Source organism: Suncus etruscus, chromosome 6 (genome assembly GCF_024139225.1).
Source record: "Suncus etruscus isolate mSunEtr1 chromosome 6, mSunEtr1.pri.cur, whole genome shotgun sequence".
Taxonomy (NCBI): Eukaryota; Metazoa; Chordata; class Mammalia; order Eulipotyphla; family Soricidae; genus Suncus; species Suncus etruscus.
Window position 1 is genome coordinate 67,088,124 of NC_064853.1, and position 27,990 is coordinate 67,116,113.

At 51.6% G+C, this 27,990-nt stretch overlaps 1 protein-coding gene across 1 annotated transcript; it reads right to left on the reverse strand.

The window, feature by feature from the left end:
- Window positions 1–803: 803 nt before the first annotated feature.
- On the reverse strand, window positions 804–27,990 carry ARHGEF26 (Rho guanine nucleotide exchange factor 26). Its single transcript, XM_049775807.1, has 14 exons — window positions 27,025–27,990; window positions 25,548–25,587; window positions 22,414–22,541; window positions 21,003–21,059; window positions 19,683–19,843; window positions 7,314–7,466; window positions 6,837–6,966; window positions 5,661–5,735; window positions 5,310–5,399; window positions 4,763–4,914; window positions 3,943–4,149; window positions 2,967–3,034; window positions 2,261–2,365; window positions 804–1,823 (listed from the first exon to the last, which is right to left on the reverse strand). Exons 1-14 carry the CDS (start codon window positions 27,742–27,744, stop codon window positions 1,639–1,641), a joined length of 2,271 nt encoding a protein of 756 aa, XP_049631764.1. The 5' UTR covers window positions 27,745–27,990; the 3' UTR covers window positions 804–1,638.

Genomic DNA, 27,990 nt, shown 5'->3' on the forward strand with positions numbered 1-27,990 from the left:
TTCCCCATCCTGGTGCTTTACCCATGGATTCCTCTAGTGCCTGACCTCGAGACTGACCTGGTGCCCCTTGAGCCTAAGACTTTCTGGCCTCCTTGGCCCTCTTGCAACAGGTGGCCTCCTTACCTCATGAAACTGACTGGACCCCCTGATCTCTGAGAGTGACCTGTCTAAATAAGGCCCATCCTTGTTCACTGGCCTGTCTGGTAAACTGTAGGATGGTGTTTTGGATTTCATTTGAATATCAGGTTTGAATTTATAAATGACCGGTCTGACTCCATGTCTTGTTCTGACCCTGTGTTCTGTTCTATTTTACCCTGTGTCTTGTTCTCTGTCCACCGCATTTGGGTCCCTCCTGTAGGGTATCAGTCCCACTTCTCTCTGGTGAGAGAGACCTCATCCCCATGTTAGGCTTAGACTTTTGGACCATTTCTATTCTAGCCCCTGCTCTGGGGTAAGGAGCCACTTGGCATTGCCCTTTGAGAGGCACCATGTCATCACAGAACATCACACACATGTAATATGTTGGTGGCATGTACAGTCAAATCTTCAGTATCGGGTTCTTATTCCCAAGTTGGGGAGGGTGGTCTCTTGTTTCTTTGGGACCTTCTGTGCTGGGGAGAGGGGCCTCCTGCATGTCTCATTCGTCTCAGCTCCCGCTCCTACAAATGTCTCCCCTTGTTGGGCCCCCATGTCTCCTGCCAGCTGAGTCTCCACAGTCAGCAGTGGCTAGGCAGTGCCCAGGGGACATGTGGCCTGAGCGTGTCCCAGCCAAACGGAACAAAGCTGCAAGTAGCACATCTGTAAAATGCTTTATATCTTTTCATCAAATATGCCTGAGCATCTGGGTGGTATGGCAGGGCAAAGTCAGGCAAGCCCTGGCCTGTTACTCTGAATGGTCACAGTATGTGTCCCATCAGCTCTCTGGCTTCTCAGATTCATGAGTGGGACCAAGGCTGTTTTAGGCCTTCCCACAACTGGACCACCCTGAATGCTAGCTCTTCCCTTGCCCTCACCCCAACAGTGGACATAGCCCCTCATTGGCCTGCTGCCCGCCAGCCTTCGGATGCTTGGCCCTGCACAGGTCCCACATCCCTCCCTATGCGATGGGTCTCCCAGGGCCAGCTAGTCAGGAAGAACATTCGGCAGGCTGATCCTGCTATAAGGAGACACTTACAATGCCTTTGCCCCCTCCCCCCAGCTCTCTCAGCCACAATGTGGCCCCTGGCCACATTGTAGACAAGGGTCCCCTTCTTGCTCCCCAGCAACCCAGTCTGCTTCACACAGCAGCCAGTGGGCTAGACTAGACTAGATGAGCACCACCGAGACTTAAACTAAGGGAGCTTCTTCCCTGGAGGAGGCAGCAGGAACCACAGGCTCTCCTACCCTCTGGATCATAGGACAGGTCTTAGGGTCCTTCTAACCCACACCCCCATCCAAGCAGCTCTTTGCTTCAGTTCCATGTGGACAGGCCTGCCAGGCAGCTCCTGTCAATGTGGGGCTCTTGAAGGCCATGCTGGTCAGTAGGCTGAGCAGAAAGCCATGCTGGGCTACCTTTGGGGATAGTGTCCAGAAGACTGAGCGTGCTGTGGGCACTAATATCCTAGGACACAGGGCCCTGCAGGCTGAGTGCAGTGGACGCTACCGTCCAGGGGTGCAGGGGCTGGTAGTCTGAGCTTGGGTTTGTGCGTGGGTCTCCAATGCCAGCAGCCGTCCCATCCGTTCCATGTTCTTTTCGATGGTGGCCTGGCAGGTGATCACCCTGGTGCACTCTGTGGGGAACCAACCCCGCTCAGCATCCCGCAGCCGCTCTCCCTCACACCAGCCTGCAGGAGGGAGGTGGGGAGAGAAAGCTTGTGAGGATAAGCAGATGGGACTGGCAGAGGAGGCCATTGGTACCCAAAGAGGAAGACGTGGGGACTGTGGGTAGGAGCAGCCCATGGGGTCCTGCCAGCACCTTGGCACACGTGTGAGGTGTTTGTGATGTGTGCACGCTGTGCACTCAGATATGCACATGCAGATATTATGTGTACATTGCATGTGTGCTCACCTACACTGCACCATATGCATGTTTGTGTGCTCACAGACTGTGTACTCCCTGTGTGTGTGCTGCTACCATCTAGAGACATTGAGTTTGTATTTGGGATTAGGGAGTGCCAGTACCCTGATGCCAGGTGGGGGGACCAGGAGCCACATGCACTCCCAATTTGTGAGCCCCATGACAACTCTGCGGTGGTGGTCCCCCAGACCCACCCTGACTCACCATCGCCCACTTGCTGATGGATGAGGACCACATCTGCCACCTGCAGGGACAGCTCATCAGGCTGCTTGGCTGTGAAGGAGCGGATGATCTCTACCTGGGTCAGCACTGCCAAGACATGTCTGAGCTGTACCACAGAGGCCTGGCAGCAACCACCACATCACAGCTGCCAGCCCAGGCTCTGGCCCCCACCCCCTGGAGCAGTGAGGCTTTGCCCCTTATCAAGAAGCCATTAGGATTAGGATGTGGTACGTGGGAAGTATAGCAAGAGAAGCTGTGCAAGGAGTTAAGGGGGGGAGGGGAGGAGGCAAGGCAAGGCACAGTCCCCATTCCCCGCTAGGGGAGCAGCAGGGAAGGGGTCTGAAGATGGAGGAGCAAGCTAGCTGCTCATTCATATTAACCCACCACAACCCATCAGCTGTGTCCCTACCAGGGGTTCACTGGGGCCTCAGCTCCCTACAGGGCAGGGCCCCTTGGACTGGGGTCCCAGGAGTTTGTAGCCAGAAAGGCAATGAAAAGCCTAGGGATGGAGCTGAGGCACCAGGAAGCAGCAGCACAGCTTCCACCCTCCACCAGAGCCCAGGAAAGGGGTGGTCGTCTTCTCCAGGAAGGCCTGCGTCTCATTTCCAGTGTGACTACCCAGTACAGGAGGGATTGCCAAGGGACCAGCAGGAAAGGGCAGAACTGCCCCCCTCCCCCGCTTACTTACAAGTCCTGTCTGGGGGTGGCTTTCCACTGTTCTGTCCCAGGGCCCCAATCCAGCGGGCTCGCTCGCTCCTGAGTGGGCAAGGGCAGTGTCAGAATAGACTCCACCCCAGACACACTCCCAGGGAGGGGTGCAGGCCAGTAGCCAGTTCCTGTCAGGGCTTTGCATGTGGGTATCATGTCTCATTAATCAAGATCTGGGTGGAGACAGCTGGAGGGTTAATAGCTCCAAAATGCTTCCACACACATAAATCTACTCTCAATCACTTGACCCCACATGAGAAACTCTACTTAATTTTCTGAATCACTTGTGATCAGGGACCATGCAGTGCTGTGAATGGTACCCAGGTCCTCACACAGCCCAGACGCAGGCCTCTGAGCATCTCCCAGCCTTGAATCTTGACCTATTTTAAGCTGTTTTCTTCCTCAGACAAGATGCCTGCCAAATAGGAGCCTCACTGAGAGAAATTCTTTGCCCATTTTTAGACTGTTCTCAAATGCTCAGTGTGGCTCAATAGGACAGAATAAAATGAAGGAACCCTCCCCGCCCCAAGTTTTACACAGCTTCTAGCTGTAACTTTAAGAACAGTCATGATTGAGGGCCCGGAGAGATAGCACAGCGGCGTTTGCCTTGCAAGCAGCCGATCCAGGACCAAAGGTGGTTGGTTCGAATCCCGGTGTCCCATATGGTCCCCTGAGCCTGCCAGGAGCTATTTCTGAGCAGACAGCCAGGAGTCACCCCTGAGCACCGCCGGGTGTGGCCCAAAAAACCAAAAAAACAAACAAACAAACAAAAAAAAACAGTCATGATTGAACCCATGCTTCAAATATTGCAGGGAAACACCTGTTAGCCCTGACCCCAGAGTTTGATTTGCAGTTAATTCGATGGTTGTCACACATGAACACACACAGGTACCCACACACACACCCACATATGGACAACAGGTGTTGGTGGATGCCTGTCCATCCCTTACACTCACAGAGTCTCAGCCTTCAGCAGCAGCTGCACCCGCTCTCCTGCATGATTGCTCAACACCGTGAGTGTGAAGAGGCGATGGACTGAGCCTAGACGTGAATGCAGCATCCCTGAGCCACCCCTGCCAGGGGATGTGGCTAGTTCCTCCTCACAGCTCTCCACCAGCAGCTGGTCCCGCAGTGAGTAGTCAGTAACAATGTAGCTCTCCTCACTGGGAGAAAAGGGGACAGGGAGGTCATGAGGGGGCAGGAGAAAGGGGTTGCTGTAAAGTATTGGAGCAGTGGCCTTCCATCCACACCCTCTCATGGACATGAAACCTGCCCATTATACCATCTATAGACCAGAGACCTCCACCCGTTCATACTAGTTCATTACACCTGTTCCTAGACCAGTGACCTTCACCTATCCACACCTGCTTATTACACTATCCACAGACCAGAGATGCTTGCCCTGCCATACCCACTCATTCCATCCATCCATTACACCTGTCCATGGGTCAGAGCCCTTCACCCATCCACACCTGCTCTCCCCGGCTGGACACCCCGGACCGTGCACCTTGGAGCATGGAGGGGGAAGTGATCTTAGCATAGGGCATGTGAGCCTGAAGGCCACTATGGAGTGAGGGGGTGTAGCTGTGTCCAGGCCCACCCCAAATGACTCCAGTGTCTTGTGCATTGTGAGAGCCACCATTTGGGCAGCTGCAGGAGTGGGATGTCCCATGTGGTGACTCGGATCATGTAGGCACCCACCCCACTGTAGAAAGCTTCTGCACAGTGTCCTGGGCCCTGGGTATATCCCTGTGGAGGCTAAGGTCCTCTGCCTACCTTTTCCTCTTGGTGATGATGAGCACATCATTGAAAAGAAAGAAGTACAACTGCTGCCGGCCCGACCTCCTGGAGAACAGCCCCGAGTCAGCAAGGGCCGTCAGCTCCCCACGCTTCACCAGCCATCGGGATGCCGAGACCAGAGGGAAGGGCTGCGGAGACAGGGGGCATGAGCGGACCTACACATGAGCAGGGCATGTGGCACAGCACACCCAGCGGTTGCCTATCTCAGCCCAGATGTGGGACAGGTCAGTGGCAGCTAGTATGTCCAGCAAGTCCTGGGGATGGCACTACTGTTCATCCTAACCTGCCCTTCCCTCCACCTTCATCTCACTGTTCCTTCTCAACAGCGCCTGGGCAGAATTAAGCAAGTATGAGTGCAGAAAGAGTGCTGCAATGGGATCTCTCAACTATCTCTCAAACTCCACCCCCATCTGTGTTGTCTCCCTGCTTTTCTCCCTCTGGGTCTGGGATAGAAGAATCTCCCATCCCACCACCTCCCCAGTCCATGGCCCTTCTTTGAAAGGTGCCATACAGAGCCAGTCACCTTGATTCTGAACTCCAGCTGCGAGTTGATGGTGTAAAGCATCTCCGTGCGCTCCATTTTCCGGGCACCCTCATTGCACAGACGGACAAGCTGGGGGTACAGATTAGGGTGAGCCCGAGACCCTGAGATCAGCTCTGGACAATTGGGACAACCAGGGAAGGTATGCTTCACAATAAGAGGAGACAGACAGACAGACAGACAGACAGACAGACAGACAGACAGACAGACAGACAGACAGAAGACAAGAGACAGATGGGAAAGAGGGAGTGGGAATGGGAATGGAGAGAAAGGAAACTAGACAGAATGAGGGAAGGAGGGGTGGACTTGGGTCAGGAGCAGGCAGGCACCCACCTTGCTGGCCTCCTTCAGAGCCCGCCTGCAGACATCATACTTGGGGTTGTCTTTAGGGGTTTTCTGGCAAATGGTCTGTGAATAAGTGAGAGGTCAGTCAGGCCACCTCAGAGTGAAGCATGAAATTTCACATGCCACATCCCACCCCTAGCTCGTAGACCCACATGTCTCCTCATGTATGAAAGGGGGTCATAGTCACATGTGAAGGGGATTTCGGGTGACTGGAAAAGACAACAAAGGTAGTCCTGGCTCACCCAGCCTTGTTAGTTCTACCCAATAGTCATGAGTGACACCAGGGAAACAAGCAGACAAAGTCAGGGAGGGGACTCCATGGCTGCAGAACACATGGGTCCAGTCCCGAGGATCTGCTCGCAATTTCTGGGCTTTCCATTTGGAGTCTCTGGGCCAAAAAGTGGTTCCTGGGGATCACTGGTAGATCCTGAGTCTGCTCAAGTCTGCAAGTCAGAGACTCAGAAAGTTTGTGAAGAGTCTGTGACTCTGAGAGTCTAAGTGTCTGACTCTGAGTACCTGACTCAATGAGTCAGTCTGTGGATCAGTGATTCTGAGAGTCCAAGTCTGTCAGTTTAAGAGGTGAATCTGAGAGTGTGTCTAAAACAGCCTGTCAGCCAATGATTCTGAGGATCTGAGTGTCTGAGTCCGTGAGTCTGAGAGTCTAAGATTCTATTTCTTCCTTCCTTTTGTCCCTCCCTTCCTCCCTGCACAGGTGCCTGAGATGGGGCTTTGGAAAAGCTCCTTCCCCGAACCAATGAAATGCTTCCTCCCCTCTGTACACTGAATCTCCATCCTCAGTTGTGAGTGGTGAAGGTCGGGTCAATGGGAACAGACACTGCACTGCCAATTAACTCCCAAAAACCAGGAGTCAGTCCCTGTCACCTACCTCTCCTGGTCAGGTTTGCCCCAGCCCAGTCCCTAGGGGCATCCTAGAAGCAGAGCAGTTCCTTGTGCCCATGATATAATCATGAGGTATAGATGACAGCTCTTGTGGGGGCAGGGGCTCAGAGTCTCACACACATGCCAGAGGACATCACAGCCCGGCAGCTGCCCAGCACCCCCAAGGCTGAGTCCCCCTTTGCAAATGGGTGAGGAGAGTGACAGCACTGACATGAAAGGCCACAGGGTAGCAGTGGGATGGTAGCAGTGGTGCCCGGCACTCACATCCATGAGCAGTGGCAGTCGTGTGACCCTCTGCATGGGCAGGATGAGGAAGGAGATCATGGGCAGGTTCCGGCAGTCTGCGTGTGCCTCGATGCGGGCCAGTGCCTCCTTGAACGCTGCATTGGTGGCTCTGGGGAGATAGGTCAGCTCTGCTACTCTAGGTCTAGGGGGCCACACCCGGGATGCTGGGGACTATGGTGACTACAGCTGGGTATGAAAAACTATGCAAGGCCCTGGACCTCTTGTCCAGTCCAGGCCCCTATGACATCAACCTCTACCCCACATCACCAGCCCAGAACCCCACCCTGCCAATATGGGTCCCCACTCCATCATCCTGGGGCCCCCATTATCACCCCAGTGTCCACTACCATTATCCCAGCTCCCCATACCATCCATCATCTCATGGCCCCTACACTATCATCCTGGACCACGCACCCCCAGCTGAACCCCCACACCCCCAGCCGAGCCAGCCCTCACAGCAGCCTCTGCAGCGTGCGCTGCTGGTACACCTCATTGGTGCAGTAGCGCACGTAGGGCTCGAAGGTGCCAGCCGCATGTTTCTCCACAATGTCGCTGATATCGTGAACAAAACTGCTGCTGTGGTGACGGGCTTCCAGTTCCTTGAAGAACCTGAAATGACCGATCATCAGGCTCCACACAGTGGGTTGGGGCAGCTCAAAACAGACTCTGCCTAACAGGGCTCAGGGAAAGAATTTGGGTACCTGATGGGCAGGAGTGGTTGGCCACCCATTACCATCCTTCCTGCAGAATGGACTCACTCCCCAGGCATACACATGCATGTTTGCATAAGGACCATCATTCCAGCTTAAGGCTATTGAGTATGAGGGTGTGAGAATGTGTGTGTATGTTTGTGTGTGTGTGTGAGTGAGTCAGCATGTATATGTGGGAGAGTCTGAATGTGTAAGACTGTGTAAGAGTGAGGATCAGACCTTTGGACAGCAGGAGCTTACAGAACAAACACATAATCAGGCCGGGGGCGAGGGGACAGCTGGACCTGGTATGCTCCTGATGTGGTCAGACACAATGTGGCTGATCCTCCATGACACATTGAACACTTAACACTACGCTTAACACGATGGGGCTACCAGACCTCAGTTAGATAGATGCAGAGTGAAACAATGAAACAGAGCAGAAACGTAGACCCTCACCTCTACCCCAACCATAGCGGTCAAGAACTCAGGCCCGACATGAGTGCTGTCTGCTAGGCTGTCAGAAATGGGGAACCAACCTCCAGAAGAGAGGTATAGGGGTGCCCAGAGTCTCTCAGGGCTGGGGAGGGCTCTGTGAAGAGGCTGGGCCCATGGCATAGCTACTGCTATCCCCATGGAAAGAGCCTCAGTGTCTGGTCACCACTCACTAAAAGCAGCCTGGGCCTTGGGGGTGCTGTTGCAGCATAAAATATATATTATAAACAAACAGCAAAAACTAAGATCTCAGATGCTGTTCGGACCCAGCACCAAAAGGCTTGTGCAGAATAAACTTGAACAAGGCCAACATCAACAGAAAAGGCTTTCCACAAGGAAGCTCCTTGAATGTGGGTATTTCTCCCCCAATTTCTTATTTATTCCACCTGAATTATCAGAACTGCCCATACCTGGAATGGGTGGGTAGAGGAGGCTCACTTGTGGGGGAGAGAGGGATTAAGAAGGAAAGTTAGAGAGAAAAGTATGGCAGAAGCAAGAATCACGGCGAGATTCAACAGAGATTCAGCATCAGATTCAGTATCAGCAATTCAGCACCAGCAGTTGAGCATCATCAAAGAAGCAACAGCAATAGCTTCAGCAAAGGGAGTTAGTCAGCAAGGAAGCTTGAAGAAGCAGCTGAAAGGGAGACAGAGGCCAAGAGAGCTAAAAGGAGTAGAGAAGTAGCTGCTAGGAAGAGGCTTAATATAGAGGACATGTGAGGAGGTGTACATGTGGTAGGGACCATGAAATAAAGTTGGCTGACTCCTGGAACTTCATCTGATTGCTTTGTGAATCTCTGCCCTCATCCTACAACCTTCAGACCAGCCAGGCTGTAGAGGCTGCAGGAGCCAGACCGAGCCGAAAAGGGCCTCACCATCCCCACAACAAACTAGGACCATTAAATTATATTAAAACAACACCCCTTGGCCTTGGGCAGTCAGTGGTTCAGGAAGAAAGTTGAGTGGGAAATAACACTATTCTTCTTGGTCATGACGTCCATATCCTTCCAGAATATTCTAGAACCTTCAAGAAACTTATCGAACTTTCCAAGGTCATACCTAGAACACACTAGTTAGAACTCAGTCCAGTCTGGGGGAACCTTGAATCTGCGACCTTACTCTTTTTCCTCTAATGTGTACTGGCATTGACTACCAGTATAGAAAAATATTAATTATTGAGTCCTGGATGGAGGTGGATGGTGATGGGATAGATGGAGAGCCCTTTCTCTGCCAGCACACCTTCAACCCCTTCCAGTTGGTAGATCTGAGGGTTCAGGGTAGCCACAAGGAAAAGACAGCAGTCAGGTTTCAGAAGATCTGAAGTTTTATTCAAGGCCCTAGCCAACAGGTGTGGCTTCTCTCATAACATTTTATGCTGGCTCCATAATCAGCCCACATTCAACCTGTCTCTTCTCCCTCCATCCTGCTTCTCCTTGAATCTCTGTCAATCAATCTTTGAATTCCCCTACATCCCTGAGGCAATCCTTCTGTTCCCTACCAAAGAACCCTCACAAAAATGGGCTGGTCTTACCATCAGGTAAGGTTACACAGGATGATAGGGGTGGGGTGACATCTCCCCCTCTTTGAATAATTAATATTTAATACAACATATTGGCATCCAACACGGATTTGAACCCTGGATCCAAGAAGACAACAATGGTGAGATTCTTGTTCTTGTGTTTGATTTTGCTCTTTTCAGTTGGAGTGAGCCCAATAGCCTTGCCACCACATGGAGCCATTGCTAAACATGGCAGAGTTCCCTTCTGAGGGGAGAAGGGCCAGTGAAGGAGGGAAGATGAAAACTTGGATCACCCCCATCCGAGGCCCAGGACTGAGATTTTTGCCACTTGGAAAAAGGCCAGAAAGAAAAGACTTTATTGATAGAGGACTAATTTTCTGAATGATGACCTCAGCCCGAACAAAGATTCTACTTTCAAAATTTCAGACTCTCAGCTCGGACCACCTTGAACTTTAAAAACCCAGATGTGCGGACTGCAGAGGCAAAAAGCTATGGGCAGAGAAGCTGTGGCAACGTTGGCAGCTTCCAAATACCGCCTGGAGGGCAGAGAAGAGCCAGAAGCAGCGTCTCCAGGCAGGCAACAAGCTGCAGCTTAGACGCATCTGAGCGTCCTGACAAGCTGCAGCTATGTAGAAGATCTGAACCAGGCAAGTGGAACAGTGCTCACAGCTCCTGCCAGGACCCGCTTGCGGGGTTTGAGTTCCATGGAGCTAAAGCCTACAGACTTTTCACAATTTCACTTTTGGACAATTGGTTTTGGTTATGGAATTATATATACATATACATATATATACACATACATATATGTGTGTATATATATGTATATATATGTGTGTATGTATATATATATATATATATATATATATATATAAAATGGGAGAAAACAGTGAAGCCTAGCTGAAAAATTTGATTTACAACCACCTGCATCTAACTTTGTTTCAGGTGTATCTCTTGATCTAAGTCATTTTCTTGCTGATTTAAATGTGCTTTATAGTTTTCCATAATTAATGTTTCCAATTGCATAGTGTTTTACTGTGTATAGCCTGTATATGTATATGTAGTGGCCTGTTTTCAAAATGTATTTTCTGTATAAATGTTCTTGTGTGTTTAGGAAAGGTTAATGAGAAGGAACAGGAAGTTCCAGGAAAAAATGCTTGGTTAAATAGCATTAACTAAGAAAGGTTAATTAATAGGAACAAGGACATTCCAGGATAGTGCTTGGTAAATAAGCATTAAGAAAATTTGGGGCGGGCCCGGAGAGATAGCACAGCGGCGTTTGCCTTGCAAGCAGCCGATCCAGGACCAAAGGTGGTTGGTTCGAATCCCGGTGTCCCATATGGTCCCCCGTGCCTGCCAGGAGCTATTTCTGAGCAGACAGCCAGGAGTAACCCCTGAGCACTGCCGGGTGTGGCCCAAAACCCAAAACCAAAAAAAAAAAAAAAAAAAAAGGAAAATTTGGGGGCCGGAGAGATAGCACGGAGGTAAGGCGTTTGCCCTTCATGCAGAAGGTCAGTGGTTCGAATCCCGGCATCCCATATGGTTCCCTGAGCCTGCCAGGAGCGATTTCTGAGCATAGAGCCAGGAGTAACCTCTGAGTGCTGCCAGGTATGACCCAAAAGCAAAAACAAAAACAAACAAAAAAAAAAAAGAAATTTTAAGATACAGGTATATTTTGCAGAAAAGTTATGTTTATGAAAAAGGCTGATATTTTAATTTTACACTTTAAACTTGGCTGCTATGGGAATATTAAGGTTCCTGCCTTTGGCCAGCAGAAATCAGGAAAACAAAAGCTTATTACCCTTTCTCATTATTCAAAGAGGGGTAGATGTTACCTCACCCCCATCTTCCTGCATAAACTTACCTGATCAGCCCATTTCTGGGAGGGGGTCTTTGGTAGATAACAAAAGGATTGCCTCAAGGGTATAAAAGAGGGATTCAAGGAAGGAGCAAGAGAGATGGAAGGAGAAGAGACAGGCTTGAATGCAGGGCTAATAATAGAGATGGATTAAAAGTTTTTAAAGATTAGGAGCCACCTGTATTGGCTAGGGCCTTGAATAAAGCTTCATGTCTCCTGAAACCTGACTGCCTGTGAATCATTTCCTCGCAGCTATCCTGAACCCTCAGACCTGCAGGCTGGAAGGGATTGCAGGCACGTGGCCCAGGACTCTCCATCCATCCATCTCACCATCATCCACCTCCATCCAGGACTTTATAATTAACATGTTATTCTACAAACAATATCCCCAAACTGCTTCCTATTTCTCAGGGTCAGCCCCAGTATAGTTCTAGATAGTGAAGAGGGCATGGGCCTTGGGTAGGCTGCAGAGTTCACCTGCTGAACACGTCCCCAGCTCTGAGGGTTCCATGCCTCTGTGGCCCTCAGGCTCCCCAAATTGTATAGAGAAGCGAAGGACACAGTAACCAGGATGACCTGAGCCTGGGGTGCTCAGAACTGAACTTCACTCACATCCTTCATCCCTCCCTCAGTGGCATCCCCTGATCTTCCCAGATGGGGGCAGCCAGTGGCATGACTGTCAAGGACAGTTTAAGCCTCTGTCAGGGGTATAAGGCAGTGGAGGTTCGGGAACATGTGGAACCCCAAGACTTCATATTCTTAGTGAAGCCCCTCTCTTCCCAGACTCCTGACCAGGGACACCCTGCCCCAGAACAGGACCCTGAGCACAAAGTAAGGCTCCAGTACTGTGGTGGCTCTTAACAACTTCTCTCTTGGGGTCGGAGCGGTGGTGCTAGAAGGTGTCTGCCTTGCAAGCGCTAGTCTAGGACAGACCATGGGTTCGATCCCCAGCATCCCATATGGTCCCCCCAAGCCAGAAGCGATTTCTGAGTGCATAGCCAGGAGTAACCCCTGAGCATCAAACGGGTGTGGCTCCAAAACCAAAACTAACCAACCAACCAAAAAAAAAAAAAAAAAACAACAACAACCTCTCTCCTACAAGGCCTCTGAGAAGGAGGAGTACAGCTGAGAAAAGGCCACAGTTCCAACTGTGCAGACACAGCACCTGAGTGGTAGGTGTGAGGATAAGGGATCGACCCCACATGGCCACTAGTCCTGGGGCCTGGGCCAACCCCTGCTCTGCAGCAGTGACCCTGGCAGATGCGGCTCATGGATTGCTTCATCCGGTCAGGCTCTGCAAGCTGTATATCCAGGACCTGAGGCATTTATTCCCATCTTAGGGTACCTGGTCCCTCCCAGTTCTCACCCAGGGCTCCACAACATCCAGAGGGGTCTCTAATGTCAGCTTCCCTCCTGGAGAGTCCTGACATCTGAGCAATAGTCTGATTCACCCCCTCCCCATCTGAGAGCAACAAGTAAACCAGCAGGGGGTGCCCTAGAAACTGAGGAAGGAGCACTCTGGTTGGCACTAACCAATAGTCTAGTTGTAGTAAGGATGACATAAGCACACATATACATCTGATTGTAGCAGTGATGATGTACAACACACCTGTTCATCCCTCACAGTGATACCCCCAAGACACACACACTCCAGAACACAACAGTGATGATGATGGGGGGGAAGGGACTAGGAAGACTGAGGGGACAGGGCACACATCCCTGGTCACAGCAGGGATCTGACAGGAAGTATTTGCTTTTCAGGGAGACAAAGGGATAGCAAAGGCATCAGAACTTTCCAAAACCCTCACCCTCCACCCTCTCCAAAGCCCTATATCCTCCCTAGTCCTGCCCCTCCCAGCCCCACTTCTCCTCAGCTCCGCCTGTCCTGCTCTCAAAATGTAGGACAACCCACACCACCATCACCACCACCACCACCACCACACACCCACACCCACACCCATACAAGGAACAGGAAGTGTGACAATGCCAGTGCAGAGGGCTCACAGGGTCTCTGTGCTTGGGGCACTGCAAGGAGGGGAAGATTGCCTGGAAGCTGGTTCCCACCGACCCTTTACACACAGGGTGGCACCAAGACAGACATGGCCCTTGTTTCCTGCACAGCACAGTGCCCATGAACTGCCGAGCAGACGGCACCAGTCACAAAGGGTCCTTTGTCTGCATCCAGCCACTGACGAGGCTGCTTCCCGCTATCCCTGGGTTTCCATGGAGCCTTTTCACCTCATTTTCCCTGAGTTTAGACCATTTCCCGAAGCTACTCTCAAACCCCAAAACAACACCTCAGAGATAAGCCTGAACCACTGCACATGCCACCCTCATTTCCTCCTGCTGTTCCCAATAAAAACGCCTGCAGAACCAAAGGCCAAAGTCTCATAGGGTTTCACTCAAATCATTCCCAAGTAACCCCATCAGGCCTGGCCTGGTGACAGTGCGGTGACAGCTGCTAATAGGCAGCCTCAACCAGCTCCACACACACCAGAGCTTCAGTTTTACAGAAACCTGTGAGCTCTCAGCTTCATTCAACACACACCAGATATTTGCTGTGGGGTCGCTCGGCTTTCTTGCTGCTACCAATGGCACCCAGAGTTCTTGCATTGAAGCATCATGAGAGATACAGTACAGGGGTGAAGGTGCTCACTGTACATATATAGACAGCCCCGTTTCCATCCCTGCCACTATATGAGTTTCATTGAGCCCTACCAGGAATGAGCCCTGAGAACAACTGAGTGTGTCCTTTCCCCAAAAAGGAATTATTTTTTTGAGGAGTCACACCTGGCAGTGCACAGGGATTACTCCTTTTCTGCACTCAGAAATCACTCCTGGCAGGCTAAGGGACCATATGGGTTGCCAGGGATCAAACCTGAGTTGGCGATGTGCAAGACAAACACCCTACCCACTGTGCTATAGCTCTGGTTCCAAAAATGAATTCTTGCATTCAAGGAGAACAAACTGATTTGCTGGGAGAGTATTTGGCACATTCAGATCATCCTAGCACCATGGCCTGTCTTCAGTGATCACTGAGCATGCAGGAGACACTGTGAAGGCTGCCTAGATTTGTGAGTGCAGCTATGCAATGCTCCGTCAGCCATCACGCACTGATTCTCTTCTTTCTGGATAACTCCATATGATCTGACAAGGGAGGCACAAGACTGGCTCCAAGACAGGGGCATCTGAGGGTACTACAGAGCTGTTGGGAGAGGAGCAGGCTTACTGCACTCAGAGGTGCCTCTTTTCAGAGCTAAACACCCCTGCCCAAGCAGGCGGTGGGACTGAGGGAGACACCAAGCCACCCTCAGGACAGAAGCAGCCGGGCTCAGAGAACTTGGAGCGACCAGAGTAGAGTTCCTTCCAGTCTCAGCCCACATGTGCCTCCCCCATGGCAACCCCACCACACTGCAGCTAAGGGCCCTTCTAGGTGCGCATCTCAGATTCCAAAGAAAGAGCTGGCCAGCCAGTGGCCCCAGGAGCTGTGTCTGCAGCTTCGTTCACCCGCCTTCTTCCCTGCACCGAGACTTGGCGGCATCACAGGTTTCTATTGAAACCATCTGCTCAACCAGGAACTACGTGGTCCCGCTCCACACTGCAAAGGCAGAGGGGGAAAATGCTCCACAGCCGCCTCCCTGCTGTGACTCTCCCAAAGTCTGTTCCCTTTCCACAAAGCTGCTGGTGAGAGTGAAGGGCTGGTGAACTGGCTCCTCCCTGGGGCCTGACATGGCTGCTGTTTTCCTTTAAGTCTCTGTGGATGGGCTGGAGCCCACCATGACAGGAGTTTGCTAAGGCAATGCCAAAAGGACAGACTTGGCTCAGTGACTGCATAAAGCAAGCTGGAGACCAGGCATGAGCAAAGCTTCAACAGGGCAGGGGAACTCTGGTCCTGGGGATCCACCCCTGAACTGCCTACCTTCCCAAGACTGGGAGGGAGTCCAGCAGCAGGGCAGGAGGGAAGACTGAGCTGGGCCTGAGGTTTAGGAAAAGTTTCTGGGCCTCGCATGGGGCTAAGATGCTGCCCCATTAGATAGAGCTTTACCCCAGCTGAGCCCCACGTTCACAGGGGAGCAGATGAAGTGAGGGGGAGAAGCTGCGGATATGAAAGCCCCACTACAGCCCCAGCCTAGCCCCAGGACACCAACAGAGACCAGCTCCCAAACCCAAAGCCCTTTTCTGCACATTTCTTTGCCCCACCCACGGCAGGTGCCTCTGTCTCCAAGGAAACCTCCACACTTGGCCTCCTCATCAACTTCTGGAGTTGGACCTCTGAGGGGAGTCAGAGCAATTCTTCAGAACCCCACTGTGATCATGTCCCATCCTGGCAGCCTGAGACTGAGACTCCTCCCTCTCTGTTACAGGGAATCCAGAGTCCAGAGAGAGCATCCGAGAAAGAGTGTTCTTCAGCCAATTCTCAAAGACCAGAGAGAGGAAGAGCAGCCTAAATGAAGGCTTTGTACATAGGAACCTGGGTTCCATCCTTGGCATTGCAGGGTTTTGAGTACTGCCATGGGGGAACCTCCTAGCACTGACCTGGAAGTGACCCCTCAGTACTGTGGGTTTGGGTCCAAATAGCCAAAAATAGATCAGGAACCTGGAGTGCAGGGGTCCTCAAACTTTTTAAACAGGGGGCCAGTTCACTGTCCCTCAGACCATTGGAGGGTCTGACTATAGTAAAAACAAAACTTATGAACGAACAAATTCTTTTTTTTTTTTTTTTTTTTTTTTTTGGTTTTTGGGCCACATCTGGCAGTGCTCAGGGGTTACTCCTGGCTGTCTGCTCAGAAATAGCTCCTGGCAGGCACAGGGGACCATATGGGACACCAGGATTTGAACCAACCACCTTTGGTCCTGGATCGGCTGCTTGCAAGGCAAACGCCGCTGTGCTATCTCTCTGGGCCCGAACGAACGAATTCTTATGCACACTGCATATATCTTATTTTGCAATGAAGAAACAAAACAGATACAAATACAATATGTGGCCCGCGGGCCATAGTTTGAGGACCACTGCTGGAGAGTAACACAGGGATTGAATAAAGCACTTGCCTTGCAAGCAGTCAACTGCGTGATATCCCCTGCAGTGCATAGGGTCCCCTGTAGCCCATCATGAGTGATCAGCAAGCTCAGCCAGGAGTACTTCCTGATTAGGGAGCCAGGAGGGAGTCCTGAGCACAGAGCTGGGAGTGGGCCCCTGAGCTGTGCCAGGTATGGCTCCCAAAAAAAGCAAACTGATGGGAAAGGATGTAGAAGTGTTATCAGGTCCCTGAAGAGCAAGAGACCCTGGTGGAATCCCTGTCCCCAAATAGCACAGCATTAGTCTAACAGGGCATCGACAGCAGAGCCGAGAGATTGAAGAAGTCACTTCCTAAAATAAACCAAAAGCCTGTATATTCCAGACAGGTCTGCCTCCATGACACTTCCTCTTACATGTACATGAGTACATGTAAGATGGAACCTATTGTAGCTGAGTCCTTGGGGTCCCTGTTCTACAGTTGGCTTTTCCTGAGGGTTGCTGGAGCCAAACAGGGTCCCAGCTGGGCTTCCTGGTGGGATGAATCCAGCTCCCTTTGGGGCTCAGAAGTGCCTGGAGGTTCAGGAGCACCCTGTTCTCTGCTAAGCAGGATGGTCCGTCTCCACCCTCTCCTTAGGAACACAGCTTTTGAGCTGTGATGGCTCGAGAAAGAGCTGCCTGCATTGACACAGCCGCTCTTGTTTCTGTAAACACCAATGGGCGCCCCTGAGCAGAGCTCAGCTAGGCAGTGGGACAGTCCAGAGCTGGGGACTGGCTGAAGATCTTCTAGGTCCTTTTCAGCAAACATCTGAACACACAGATCCTGACTCAAGATGGAGCACTGAGACCCAGACTGATGGGGAGTCTGAGACAAAAGAGGGTTTTCTTGTTTTCTTCCTTCCTTCCTTCCTTCCTTCCTTCCTTCCTTCCTTCCTTCCTTCCTTCCTTCCTTCCTTCCTTCTTTCCTTCCTTCCTTCCTTTCCTTCCTTTTCTTCCTTCCTTCTTTCTTTCTTTCTTTCTTTCTTTCTTTCTTTCTTTCTTTCTTTCTTTCTTTCTTTCTTTCTTTCTTTCTTCCTTCCTTCCTTCCTTCCTTCCTTCTTTCTTTCTTTCTTTCTTTCTCTCTCTCTCTCTCTTTCTTTTCTTTCTTTCTTTCTTTCTTTCTTTCTTTCTTTCTTTCTTTCTTTCTTTCTTTCTTTCTTTCTTCTTTCTTTCTTTCTTTCTTTCTTTCTTTATTTATTTCTTTCTTTCTTTCTTTCTTTCTTTCTTTCTTTCTTTCTTTCTCTCTCTCTCTCTCTCTTTCCTTTCTTCCTCTCTCTCTCTCTCTCTCTCTCTATCTATCTATCTATCTATCTATCTATCTATCTATCTATCTATCTATCTATCTATCTCTTTCTCTGTTTTGGGCCACACCTGGTGGTGCTCAGGGATTATTCCTGGCTCTGCTCTCAGAAATTATTTCTGGTGGGCTTGGGGACAATATAGGATGCCAGGGATCAAATCTGGGTTCAAATAGCCAAAGCAAAGCAAAACGCCTTTCCCACTATACTAAGAGATTTCTTCAACCCTTTCAGAGCTTTTGAGGGGATGAGTATTTAGTCAGGAAAGTGCCCCTACTCCATCCTATCTCCCCAGCCTATAAGCATTTTTTTTTGCCTATAAGCATTTTCTTTCCTACTGTCAGCCTTTTACTAAAAATCCCTCAAATTTAAACGTAAATTACATCTCATTGTTTTGCACAAGCAAACCCAAGTGGCCCGACCTGTGATTGTGATCGGATTAACCACCTAAGAATGACCCCAAAGGAAGCTGGCTCCTGGGAGCAAGAGTCAAACTCAGGAGTGGGTGCAGGGCTAGGCTCGTGTAGCCTGTGGGGCTATACTGTGGGGCTGTCGCCTAAGTGTACCCTCCACTCAAGGGTTCCAGCTGACACACCCCTCAAGGGCAGGGCAGACCATGGCCCTCAGCGTTCCTTCCCACAGCGACTGTATACACCAAAGCTTGGATGTTTGTCCCGAGAATGTGGGTGTTAAAGAGATGTCACTGCAGCTTCAGGATGGGCGGAAGGACCTCTCAGAGGAAGGGTAGGCAGGTGGATGCAGAGGAGAACCTGGCACTCTGAGAGGCCTACTCTCCTTTGATGTGGCCAAGGCCAGACTACCTACCACATGTCCAATCAACCTCAGGGAGGGAGCCTCGTATGTATCCTAAAACCCACAAGCCATGAGGCCAGAGAGATAGCACATCGGCGTTTGCCTTGCAAGCAGCCGATCCAGGACCCAAGGTGATTGGTTTGAATCCCGGGGTCCCATATGGTCCCCTGTGCCTGCCAAGAGCTATTTCTGAGCAGATAGCCAGGAGTAACACCTGAGCACCGCAGGGTGTGGCCCAAAAACCAAAAAAAAAAAAAAAAAAACAACCCACAAGCCAGAACCAAATACTGGTTGAGATGTCGTGATGCAGCTGTGGCCTGGTCCTCTGACTGTGGAAACAGAATCAAATCATTTCCACCACCACCCAGACTGTTGCTCAGCTTGTACCCACAGCCCAGGCCCACAGCACAGGAAACAAATGAGCTTCAGGGTCTCTGTAAAAAATAATGGGGGGGCAGGTGCAGAACCCAGCCAGAACAGTCCGAACCTGTGCCTAGCAAGGAAGCATTTGACAGATCCAGAAGCGTTGCCAGGAGGGGCTGAAACCCTAAGCACAATTAAGGATACCTTCAATTAACAAGAACAAAATCTCTTCTACTAGTGCCCACGACATTTTAAATCAAGAAAGCCTAGAAAAGACCCTGAGCAGTAGTACAGCAAGGAAGGCATTTGCCTTGCACACGAGCGGTCCCAGTTCAATTCTTAAAATCCCATATAGTTCCCTGAGCCTTGCCAAGAATGATTCCTGAGTGCAGAGCCAGGAGTAAAGCCCTGAGTGTGATCCAAAAAAAATTTTAAAAGCCTAGGAAAAAAAATTATGCTGGTCACATGACTACAATTTCAGAAATAATCACCATGTGCAAGACAAAGCTGGAAATAAGAACAGAAATACATGGAGCTGGATGGAGCGGTGGGGCACTAGAAGAAAGAGAGCAGCATGAGCCTGGGTGAGGTGAAAGGGAGAAGAGGTGAGGTCGTCTGAGGAAGCACAACCCCTCAGTCAGCACTCGGACAGGCACTCAGAGCAGCACTCAGACTAGGACCCTGACATGGTCTCATCCCAGCCTCGGCCCAGCACTCACTGCAGCACTAGCTAGCACTCACTTCTCACTGGCTTCGCACACATCACTGATGTTGGAGAAGAGGTGATGCCTCTCAGTGCTGGTCATGGTCCGGCCCAGCTCCGGGGAGTTCTTGAACATGCGGATGAGTGTATGCAGGCTGGCCAGGTATGAGTGCTCTGATGAGATGACCTCCAAGATGGCCTGAGAGAGGGCAGAGAGGAGACATCTGTCCTTCCACCATGGATAGAAAGCAGAGAGCTTTGGGGCCCAGAACTCCCAAGAAGCTTCAGCCCCCCAAAGCTGTCAACAAACAGCACCTGGATTCAGGGGAGGAACCACTGATCCCAGAGCAGGGACACCCCTGAGCCCACACAGAGCAAGAGAGCAGCATCGGGACATCCCTGAGCTGCTTCCACACAGAGCAGGGTGCAGATGGATGAAGGGAGTCGAAGAAGTGGGCTGTGTGGAAGTCAGCGTCTAAGCAGTCTTGTCACTGCCAGAAACTAAGGGTTTGTCACAGCCATCAAAGATGCCTCATAGTTCCTCTGCCAACTATGCCCCTGCTGTGACCTCAGTTTATAACCAATGACAGTGACCACCAATTGTAACCCCAACTCTGACCCTGATCAGATGCTTCCAATTGTATAAAAACCCTATCACCTCCTGCTGTAATCCCCTGACTAGCCCCCACTGCGACCCAATTGTAATTGTGATGCCAGTCTGGAGGCCCCATTTGTAAGTTCCATAGTCCAAGCACATCCTGGGTCTTCCACTAAGCTGCAGCACCCCAAAGCTATCAACAAACAGCATCTGAATTTAGGAGAGGCACCACTGACCTCACACACAAAGCAGGGACACAAGGCTCCTCAGAAACAGGGAAGAGGAGAAGCAAAGTGGATGCTTCATGATGGTTTTATCTTTTAAAACCACAGATGAGAGATCGTGTACCCACCCTGGCCTATCCCCAGGACAGTGGATACCAACACTAGGAAGTTCCTGGTTCCCAAACTCAGAAAACCCAGAGCGATCCCTCTGGGGAATGGGGCCATGCATGCATGTGGTATGGTGGCATCAGGGGTCAGAAGGATAATTAGTGATATGGGGTCCCATCTCCAACACCCCAAAGAATCACCCCACACAGAACCAACAGGAAGCCACTGCTATGGCTGGAAAAACAAATTCAACTGAGAATAAAATGAAATAACCAAGTGGTGGGGTCCAGCAAATGTTCTTCCTGGGTGACAGCTGCTCTTACTGACCAAGACTTCACCCAGTCTGTGTACAAAACAGGGTGGAAAGTTTTCCAAGGGGAGTGTGGAGGGTTTGCCTGGATCAAGCACCCAAATCCTCTAGGACCTACCTCCTGCCTCTTTCTCTCTTCCTGGCTTGCAGTCTGGGACAGTCCATTTCTTCTCACCTGAAGAGCACAGCTGTGAGCTCAGGGTGGCCAGTCCCAGCCCAGGGCCATGGCCTGGATCACTTCCACTCACACATGCCCCATAGCCTCATGTGAACCCTCAACCCTGTGGACAAGTCAAAAGAAACTAAAAAGAATCTGGAATGAGGTAGAATCAGATGTGGCCAGAGTATTCCAGTCTTTTTTTTTTTTTTTTTTTTTTTTTGGTTTTTGGGCCACACCTGGCAGTGCTCAGGGGGACTCCTGTTGTCTGCTCAGAAATAGCTCCTGGCAGGCACAGGGGACCATATGGGACACCGGGATTCGAACCAACCATCTTCGGTTCTGGATCGGCTGCTTGCAAGGCAAATGCCGCTACGCTATCTCTCCAGGCCCAAGTGTTCCAGTCTTGGTACTGGATGTTCCCCAATTATTACCCCTTCATCATCATCATTATCCATCATCTATTCTTGCCCATCAGTCATCCCTCCATCCTTCCATCCATCATCCCTCCATCCATCCAGTCATTCATTCTGGGGTACTGGAATAGAATCCAGGGTCACAAACAAAGCATGTATTCTACCAATGCTAAAATTTAGCGATGGAACTCTAATTCAAACAACAATGATTGTAAATAACTTCACAGATGAAGAATTCAAGCTAAAGGCTGTGCTTTAAATCAAATATCCACTGCCTGGTACTGCTAAAATGTAAGTTTCTCCAAATATCAGCCAGGGTAGGGGTTCAACTCTCTCACTTATCTTTGGGGGTACACACCTAGCAGTGCTTGGGAAACCATATGGGGTGCTGGGGGTGGAATCTGGATTGGTCACATGCAAGGCCAGGCTCATAGAAAGGTGTAACTCATGCTCCAGGGACTGTATGTCAAACAGGTCCCCCTCTCCCAAACCATCACACACACATCAACACTGCTTTTGAGGGTCTAAACTCTGGACATCCCTGTACCCTCATGACCGGGCGGGGGGCAGAAGAAGTTGAGTGGGAGGGACATAGTGATGTTGATGATGGCAGGACTTCACTCAGCACTGCCCAGAGCATGCCTACTACCTGCCGCCTGCCAAGGCAGGGGTTGGGTCATCTGTCCTGGCCCCCACACACTCATATGCAGCTGGTGAGAAAGAGCAGCACATGCCCTTAAACACACACAGCCGGGACTATAGTCAAGTCCACCTCTGTGCTATGGAAAGAGCCAGAGAAACCACCGACAAGGAAAAGCTTCTGGAATTGGGGAGCAGCCTGCTCCCCAGAACCTGAGTTCATGCCCTCGCCCAGGACTGCCAACTTCCAAGCAGCACATCCAATTCTTGAGAAGCCCACCCCTTACTTCCACATCCCAGGGCCCAGGGGAACTCACAGCAGACAGTTGGCTCCAGGAGCACGGCACAGGCTTCTTGTCTACCTTCTGCTCTTTCGGCTCTGACTCTTCCTCAGAGTCCACGTCCAGGGCCTTTTCCTTATAGTTCTGGTACAGGACAGCATTTTCTGCAGAAGCAAAAGTCACTACCTGCCACGAGGCTGCCTGGTAACCTGTGGATGGGAGTTCGCAACCACCCAGACTGTCACTCTCACACATCTTAATCTCTAGCTCATTGATGGGGCTGAGCTGCTGTTACATGCACACTTCCCCTCACTTCCTGCCCTCCCTGCATCACACTTCCCTACACTAGGCCCAGGGTTGAACCCTGGGCATGAAACTAAGACATTTTGTAGAGAAATGAGCCAAACCATCACAAGAAAAATATAACCCATTCTTCATCCTCGGGTCCCTGAAGCTAGTGTTTCAATGCTGCCTCGTGCATGGGCAGTGGGCAGGCCCTGGGGTGTGATCTTCATTAAGGATGCGAATGAACTTCTCTGGGAGTCAACCGCATTGAGAAGTGGACAGAGAAACAATCACTCAGAGTGAGAAATAAAAAGGACCCAAGAAGAGCAGGGACAGCACTGGGCAGAAGTGAGGAAGGTCCCAATGATTAGGCATCATGGTCTGATGGGAAAGAAGCTAGTGCAAAGGCCCTGGGGCTGGCTCTGCCGAGCAGTCTGCCTGTATGGGTGTTGGGCAAGAAGGCCTGGCAGGGTGCAGGGGAAGGACTTAGTTCAATGGGGTGACCCTATGGATTTGAAAGGCCTTTTCCACACCAGGAGGATGGGTGATCCCCTACTGTTGCTCCCCTGGATGGCCCACCATCTATGTGGATATCCGTAGCGAAGGCATATTGGCAACCCACACAAGCAAGTTATAGCCAGCTGAGGCAAAGGTGGTATAGACAGCAGGCCCCGCAGCTGGAGCAGATACAGGTCCCACTCCAAGGCAAGCATTTAGTTCCAGCTCCAGTCCAGCCCTGAGGCAGCTAGGTCCCGCCTCCGGGAAGGCAGCCAGGTTCCCATCCCAAGCCTGCCCCACCACCTGCTTGGAAGAAGGCAAGCGGCATTCCTCAGGTGTAAACAGGTGCAAGGGGATTCCAAACTTATCACATTTGCACCAGATACAAGAGAGAGCCAGGAATACCGCATGAAAGGAGACCGCTCCCCTCTCCTAAGCTCTGAGCTGTGTTCTGACCTGGAGAAAACTCAAATCTTTATACTTAGTTGAAATTCAGCGGCACATATCAGAAGGCACAAGTGATTCCAGGAGACAGGAAGGAGTCCATCTATTCATGCCGCCGGCCCCAGGAAACCTGAAGCCAGATCTCCCCCCGAGAATTGTCTTACTGAGACAAGAGACTTGGCAAAACTGCACCCTAGACCTCACTCACGACATCAGGCATGATCTCAGCCACACCACGTAAATATGGGATCTAGGATGTGGGTCAGTCCAAACACTCAGTGGGATATAAGAGGCTACCACCGAATATGGTCTCCTGAGCGCTGGTAGGGGTTCAAACCAAAACACTAACACAAGAATCAAGTTCACATCAGGGAACTGGGTCTTTAGGAACTGTATGAGGAGGGCCGGGGAGAGCTCGGCGGTGGCTTGAGAGTGCATCTGTCAAACCCTGGAATTTCATCCCTAATGCCACCCACATGCTCATGCCTGATCCAAAGGTCCTGGCACCTAGGACTCCAGGTAGAAGTGTGCAGGACTGTTATTCCTCCCCATAGCCTCCCCAAAGCTAATCTTACCTGGATGGTGAGACCCTCCCACAGCTGGGAGAGGTCTGTGGCTGGTAATTAAGAGTGGTGGGGGGGCGGGGGGGGGGTGGAAGGGTGAGGGGCAGATGCTGCAAGGAGAGATGACAGGTCGGATGTAGGGGTCTTAGCTTAGAGGCCATGTGAGAAATACACACATGGCAGTTAGGGCCTTGTAATAAAGCTGGATGTCTTCTGAAACTTCACCTGACTGCCTGTGGATCATTTCACACGACCTCATGCTGACCCCACCTGGGGCTGTGAAAGCACCATGACTAAAGCAGAACCTCAGAAAGCACCACAACACTGTAGGGGAGTGGATAGCACAGCTCCCATCACCCCAACCAGCAGCTCGGCCAACATCACACCTGAGGGGTGTCCCCTCGCAGGCACCATGGCAGAATGTACTAACACATGAGCCCGTGTGTGAGCCCCTGTTAACACTATAATGAAGCACATATGTTAGCCACAATGAGAGGGGAAGGGTAGCGAAACAAAACAGTAGGGATTGGAGCGATTGTATAGAGGGAGATCATTGGCCCAGATTCAATCCACAGCATCTCATATAATCCCCCAAGCACCACCAGGAGTGATTCTTGAGCCGCCCAGCCGGGTGCGGCTCCCAACCCAACTAACCAATCGAACTGTAGAGGAAGCAATTTGAATGATGATTACAGGTGGTCCCACATCTGACTCAAGTATAAGGGGACATGACCTTCTTCACTGGTCAGCAGAGGTGAGCAACCCTGGTTTTCCAGAACAGGAAGGAAAGTCCCCGTCCCAACCTACAGGAGTTCCTCCAGCTGGAGGCATGACCCACTTCTAAACAGGGCATCTGCTGATCTGAGCGCTTGGCAAAGTGGCTTTCTTTTCCTAATCCAAAAAAAATATATATCGATTACAAGGTTGTGGGCCGCTGCTTCTGTGGATGGGAGACAGTTAGTGCCTTCACGTGAGAAACAGGAAAACAGAAATGACACTGGAAATGTGGGAATACAGGAGAAAGAATGATGGAGCCAAGAAAAGATGACTTCAGACCAAAATCCCTAACTCTCCACTTCAGGCTGGCCCACTCACACTCACTGGCCAAACTTTGTGAAAGAGCACACAGGGCAGAAGAGAAAAAAATGAATCTTCATTTCTACCAAGGGCTGTCTGAGCTGCCTGCAGATGAACTGCCATGACTTCCCATGCCCTCCCTGGAAATTCAGCTCCACACACATGCACATCTTTGCACTGTGTAATTTGGGACTCGTTGGACGTTTTTCTCATTCTAAGTATTGTTACTGCAGTCAGATTTCAATTTATAAGTGATATTCCACATTGACATAGAAGTAAAAGTCTGGAAATTAAGACACTTACCTTCCACATCAAATGCTCCTGATCCTTTCAGCAATTTTTTCTAGGAAATGAGAAAAGCAAAACAAAAAAAAAAAGGGGGGGGGGAACCATGTATGAATGAGTCAAATGGAAAAATACAGCAATTTAAGAGGGGAGGGAAGAAAAGGCACTTTTTGTGGTTGTGAGAGTCACTGTCTCCAAAACCATGAGCACGAGGGATGGGGAAGGACACACATGTGGCTCCTTTAAGTCAGTGAAAGGGAATGAACAGACCCCCTCTCTGTCCAAAGGGAGAGGACCCTACATGGGCAGTGTCCCCTTCTCCCTCCTGGGGTCAGAAAACTAGTAGGCTGAGCTGGGTGCGGACAGAGCAGACTGTGTCCCTGTCTCCACCCTCTTAGAGATCAAGCCTTGTTTGCTGCACTAGAGTTCTGTAGTTGCAGGTATGAAATCCCCCAGAAGGTCATGCTTTCTGGGGAAGACAAAACAGGCCCCACCCCCATCCCCAGTGTCTGCTAGCTCTTGGACATGCTGTGCTGATGAGGGCTTCCTTGAGTCATGCCCAGAACCAAAACCCAGAGTCCTACTCAGTGAAGCCTGCATGCTGCCTTACCAATGCACTGCCATGCACTGCACACTGGGGACCCAGATAGGCATCAAACACAGCCTTCCAGGGAACCCTGTGGGATGCTGGCAATAAACCCAGTCTAAACTCTGCCGCCTAAGTTCTCATTTCACCAGACACCACCCCCAAACCATCACCTAGTGATGCAGGTGCCTGTCTGGGCCAGCACTTCAGCTTTTCCACTTGTGACCCATTTTTGACATGAGAAATTTTGTTGTAAGCTCTGGTTCTATAAAATAGGTCTGCAAATCAAACATTGCCGACAAACTTATTCTAAAATACGTTTTTAAAAAGTGTGTCATCCAAGCCGGCTATTAAGGCCAAGAGTGATAGCCACGGGAGAAAGCGCTTACTTGCACCAGGTAACCCGGATTCCAGCGAGTGCATGACAGAGGGTCTTGAGCCATGCCAGAAGCCATCCCTGGGCACAAAACTGGGAGTAAGTAATCCCTGAGCACAGAACCGGGAATGAGCCCTGAGCACTGAGCCAGGAGTGGTTCCTAAACACAAGAGCCTGGAACAAGGAGTCCTGAACAAAGAGTAGGGAGACAGCCCTTGAGTACAGAACCAGGAGTAAGCCCCGAGGACAGCTCATGTGAACCAAAAAGCCAAGAAAGCCAGGTTCACTCGGGGTTGCCTGTGAGTGCTGGCAGTGAGACTGCCAGCAAGGGGCAGCATGGTCTTGCACCCCACATTGGAAATGCTCAAGACTCACAGGCCATCAACTAGTTAGCGCTGTTTCTGCTTCTATTTCCCCCAAAGTTCCTCCTGCTGGTTCCATGCACACCGCCTCCTGGAGGGCAGGAGTGGGGTCCAGTCGTGAGCTCCAGCCCTGGGCGAGCCCCGGGAGGGCCAGAAGACAGGCCCCCTCACCTTGATCCTCCCCAGGCTGGCAAATCTCTCCCTGTCCTCCGCTAGCACCTTCAGGGCGGGCTGCGACATGCGGTTCTTCTTCTTAGAGGTGCTGGGGCTGTCGAGGTCCAGGCCGCTGACCACGGCCCTGCGGTAGGACGTGGATCGCAGGCCCCTGCGCAGCGAGCCGGGGCTGTCCAACTCGGGGTCGGCGTGTGCGCGCGGGGCCTCGTCGGCGGCGCCCAGGGCGCTCAGCGTGTCCACCAGGCTGCGCACCTTCTGCAGCCGCCGGTGGGGCTCCGGCCTGGCCTTGGTCTCAGACGCCAGAGCCCTGGGGATAAGCTGCTGCTGCTGCTGCTGGCCCCGGCTGGGCGAGCTCGGCGCGACCGTCGCTGGCTCGGGAGACTCGGGGGTCTCTGCCTCCCAAGGGGCAGCCCCGGGGTTCGGGGAGCCCGGAGTGCGCGGGAGACAGCGCTTAGACTGGGCGTCTGCGAGAGCCGCCGGCGCGCACGGGCTCTCCGGGTCTCCCTCCCCAGCGGAGTCCCGCGGCTTTGCGCGGCCGCCGTCGAGGCCCCCGACAGGCACCTGCGCGGGGCCGTCGTGCACCGGGAAATCTGTGACCAGAACCCCGCGTGGGTTCAGGTAGGACTGCGGCCTCAAACTGTTCCCGGTCCGCGGCGGCGACTCGGGGAGCACGGAGCTGCGTCCCGCGGAGTCCAGGGCGCCTCGGCCGCCGTGCATGTCCAGGTCGGGCCCGGGGAGCTCCCCTCTAGAGCAGCGGCTGCTGAGTGGACATGAGTCTCCGCCGGGCCGCAGGCGGCGGGCCCGGACCTAGTGGCCGCTCGACCGTGCCCTGGAGGGTCGCCGCACGGTCCCGCCACTTTCGCGATGCGCTCCGGGACACCCAAAGCTCAGGAGGCCAAGCGGCGTGGTCCGGTGTCGGTGCCCGCGCGAGCTGATCCACTGCGGTGCAGGGACCCCCGTGGG

Bases quoted from the DNA above. Each gene is read 5' to 3' on its own strand.
- ARHGEF26 (XM_049775807.1), bottom strand. From the start codon at position 27,744: ATGCACGGCGGCCGAGGCGCCCTGGACTCCGCGGGACGCAGCTCCGTG. The intron at 6,967-7,313 runs GTGAGGGCTGGC...CTATCTCCCCAG, and splicing joins CGCACGCTGCAGAGGCTGCT to AGCCACCAATGCAGCGTTCA. The intron at 1,824-2,260 runs GTGAGTCAGGGT...TCCCTCCTGCAG, and splicing joins CCATCAGCAAGTGGGCGATG to GCTGGTGTGAGGGAGAGCGG.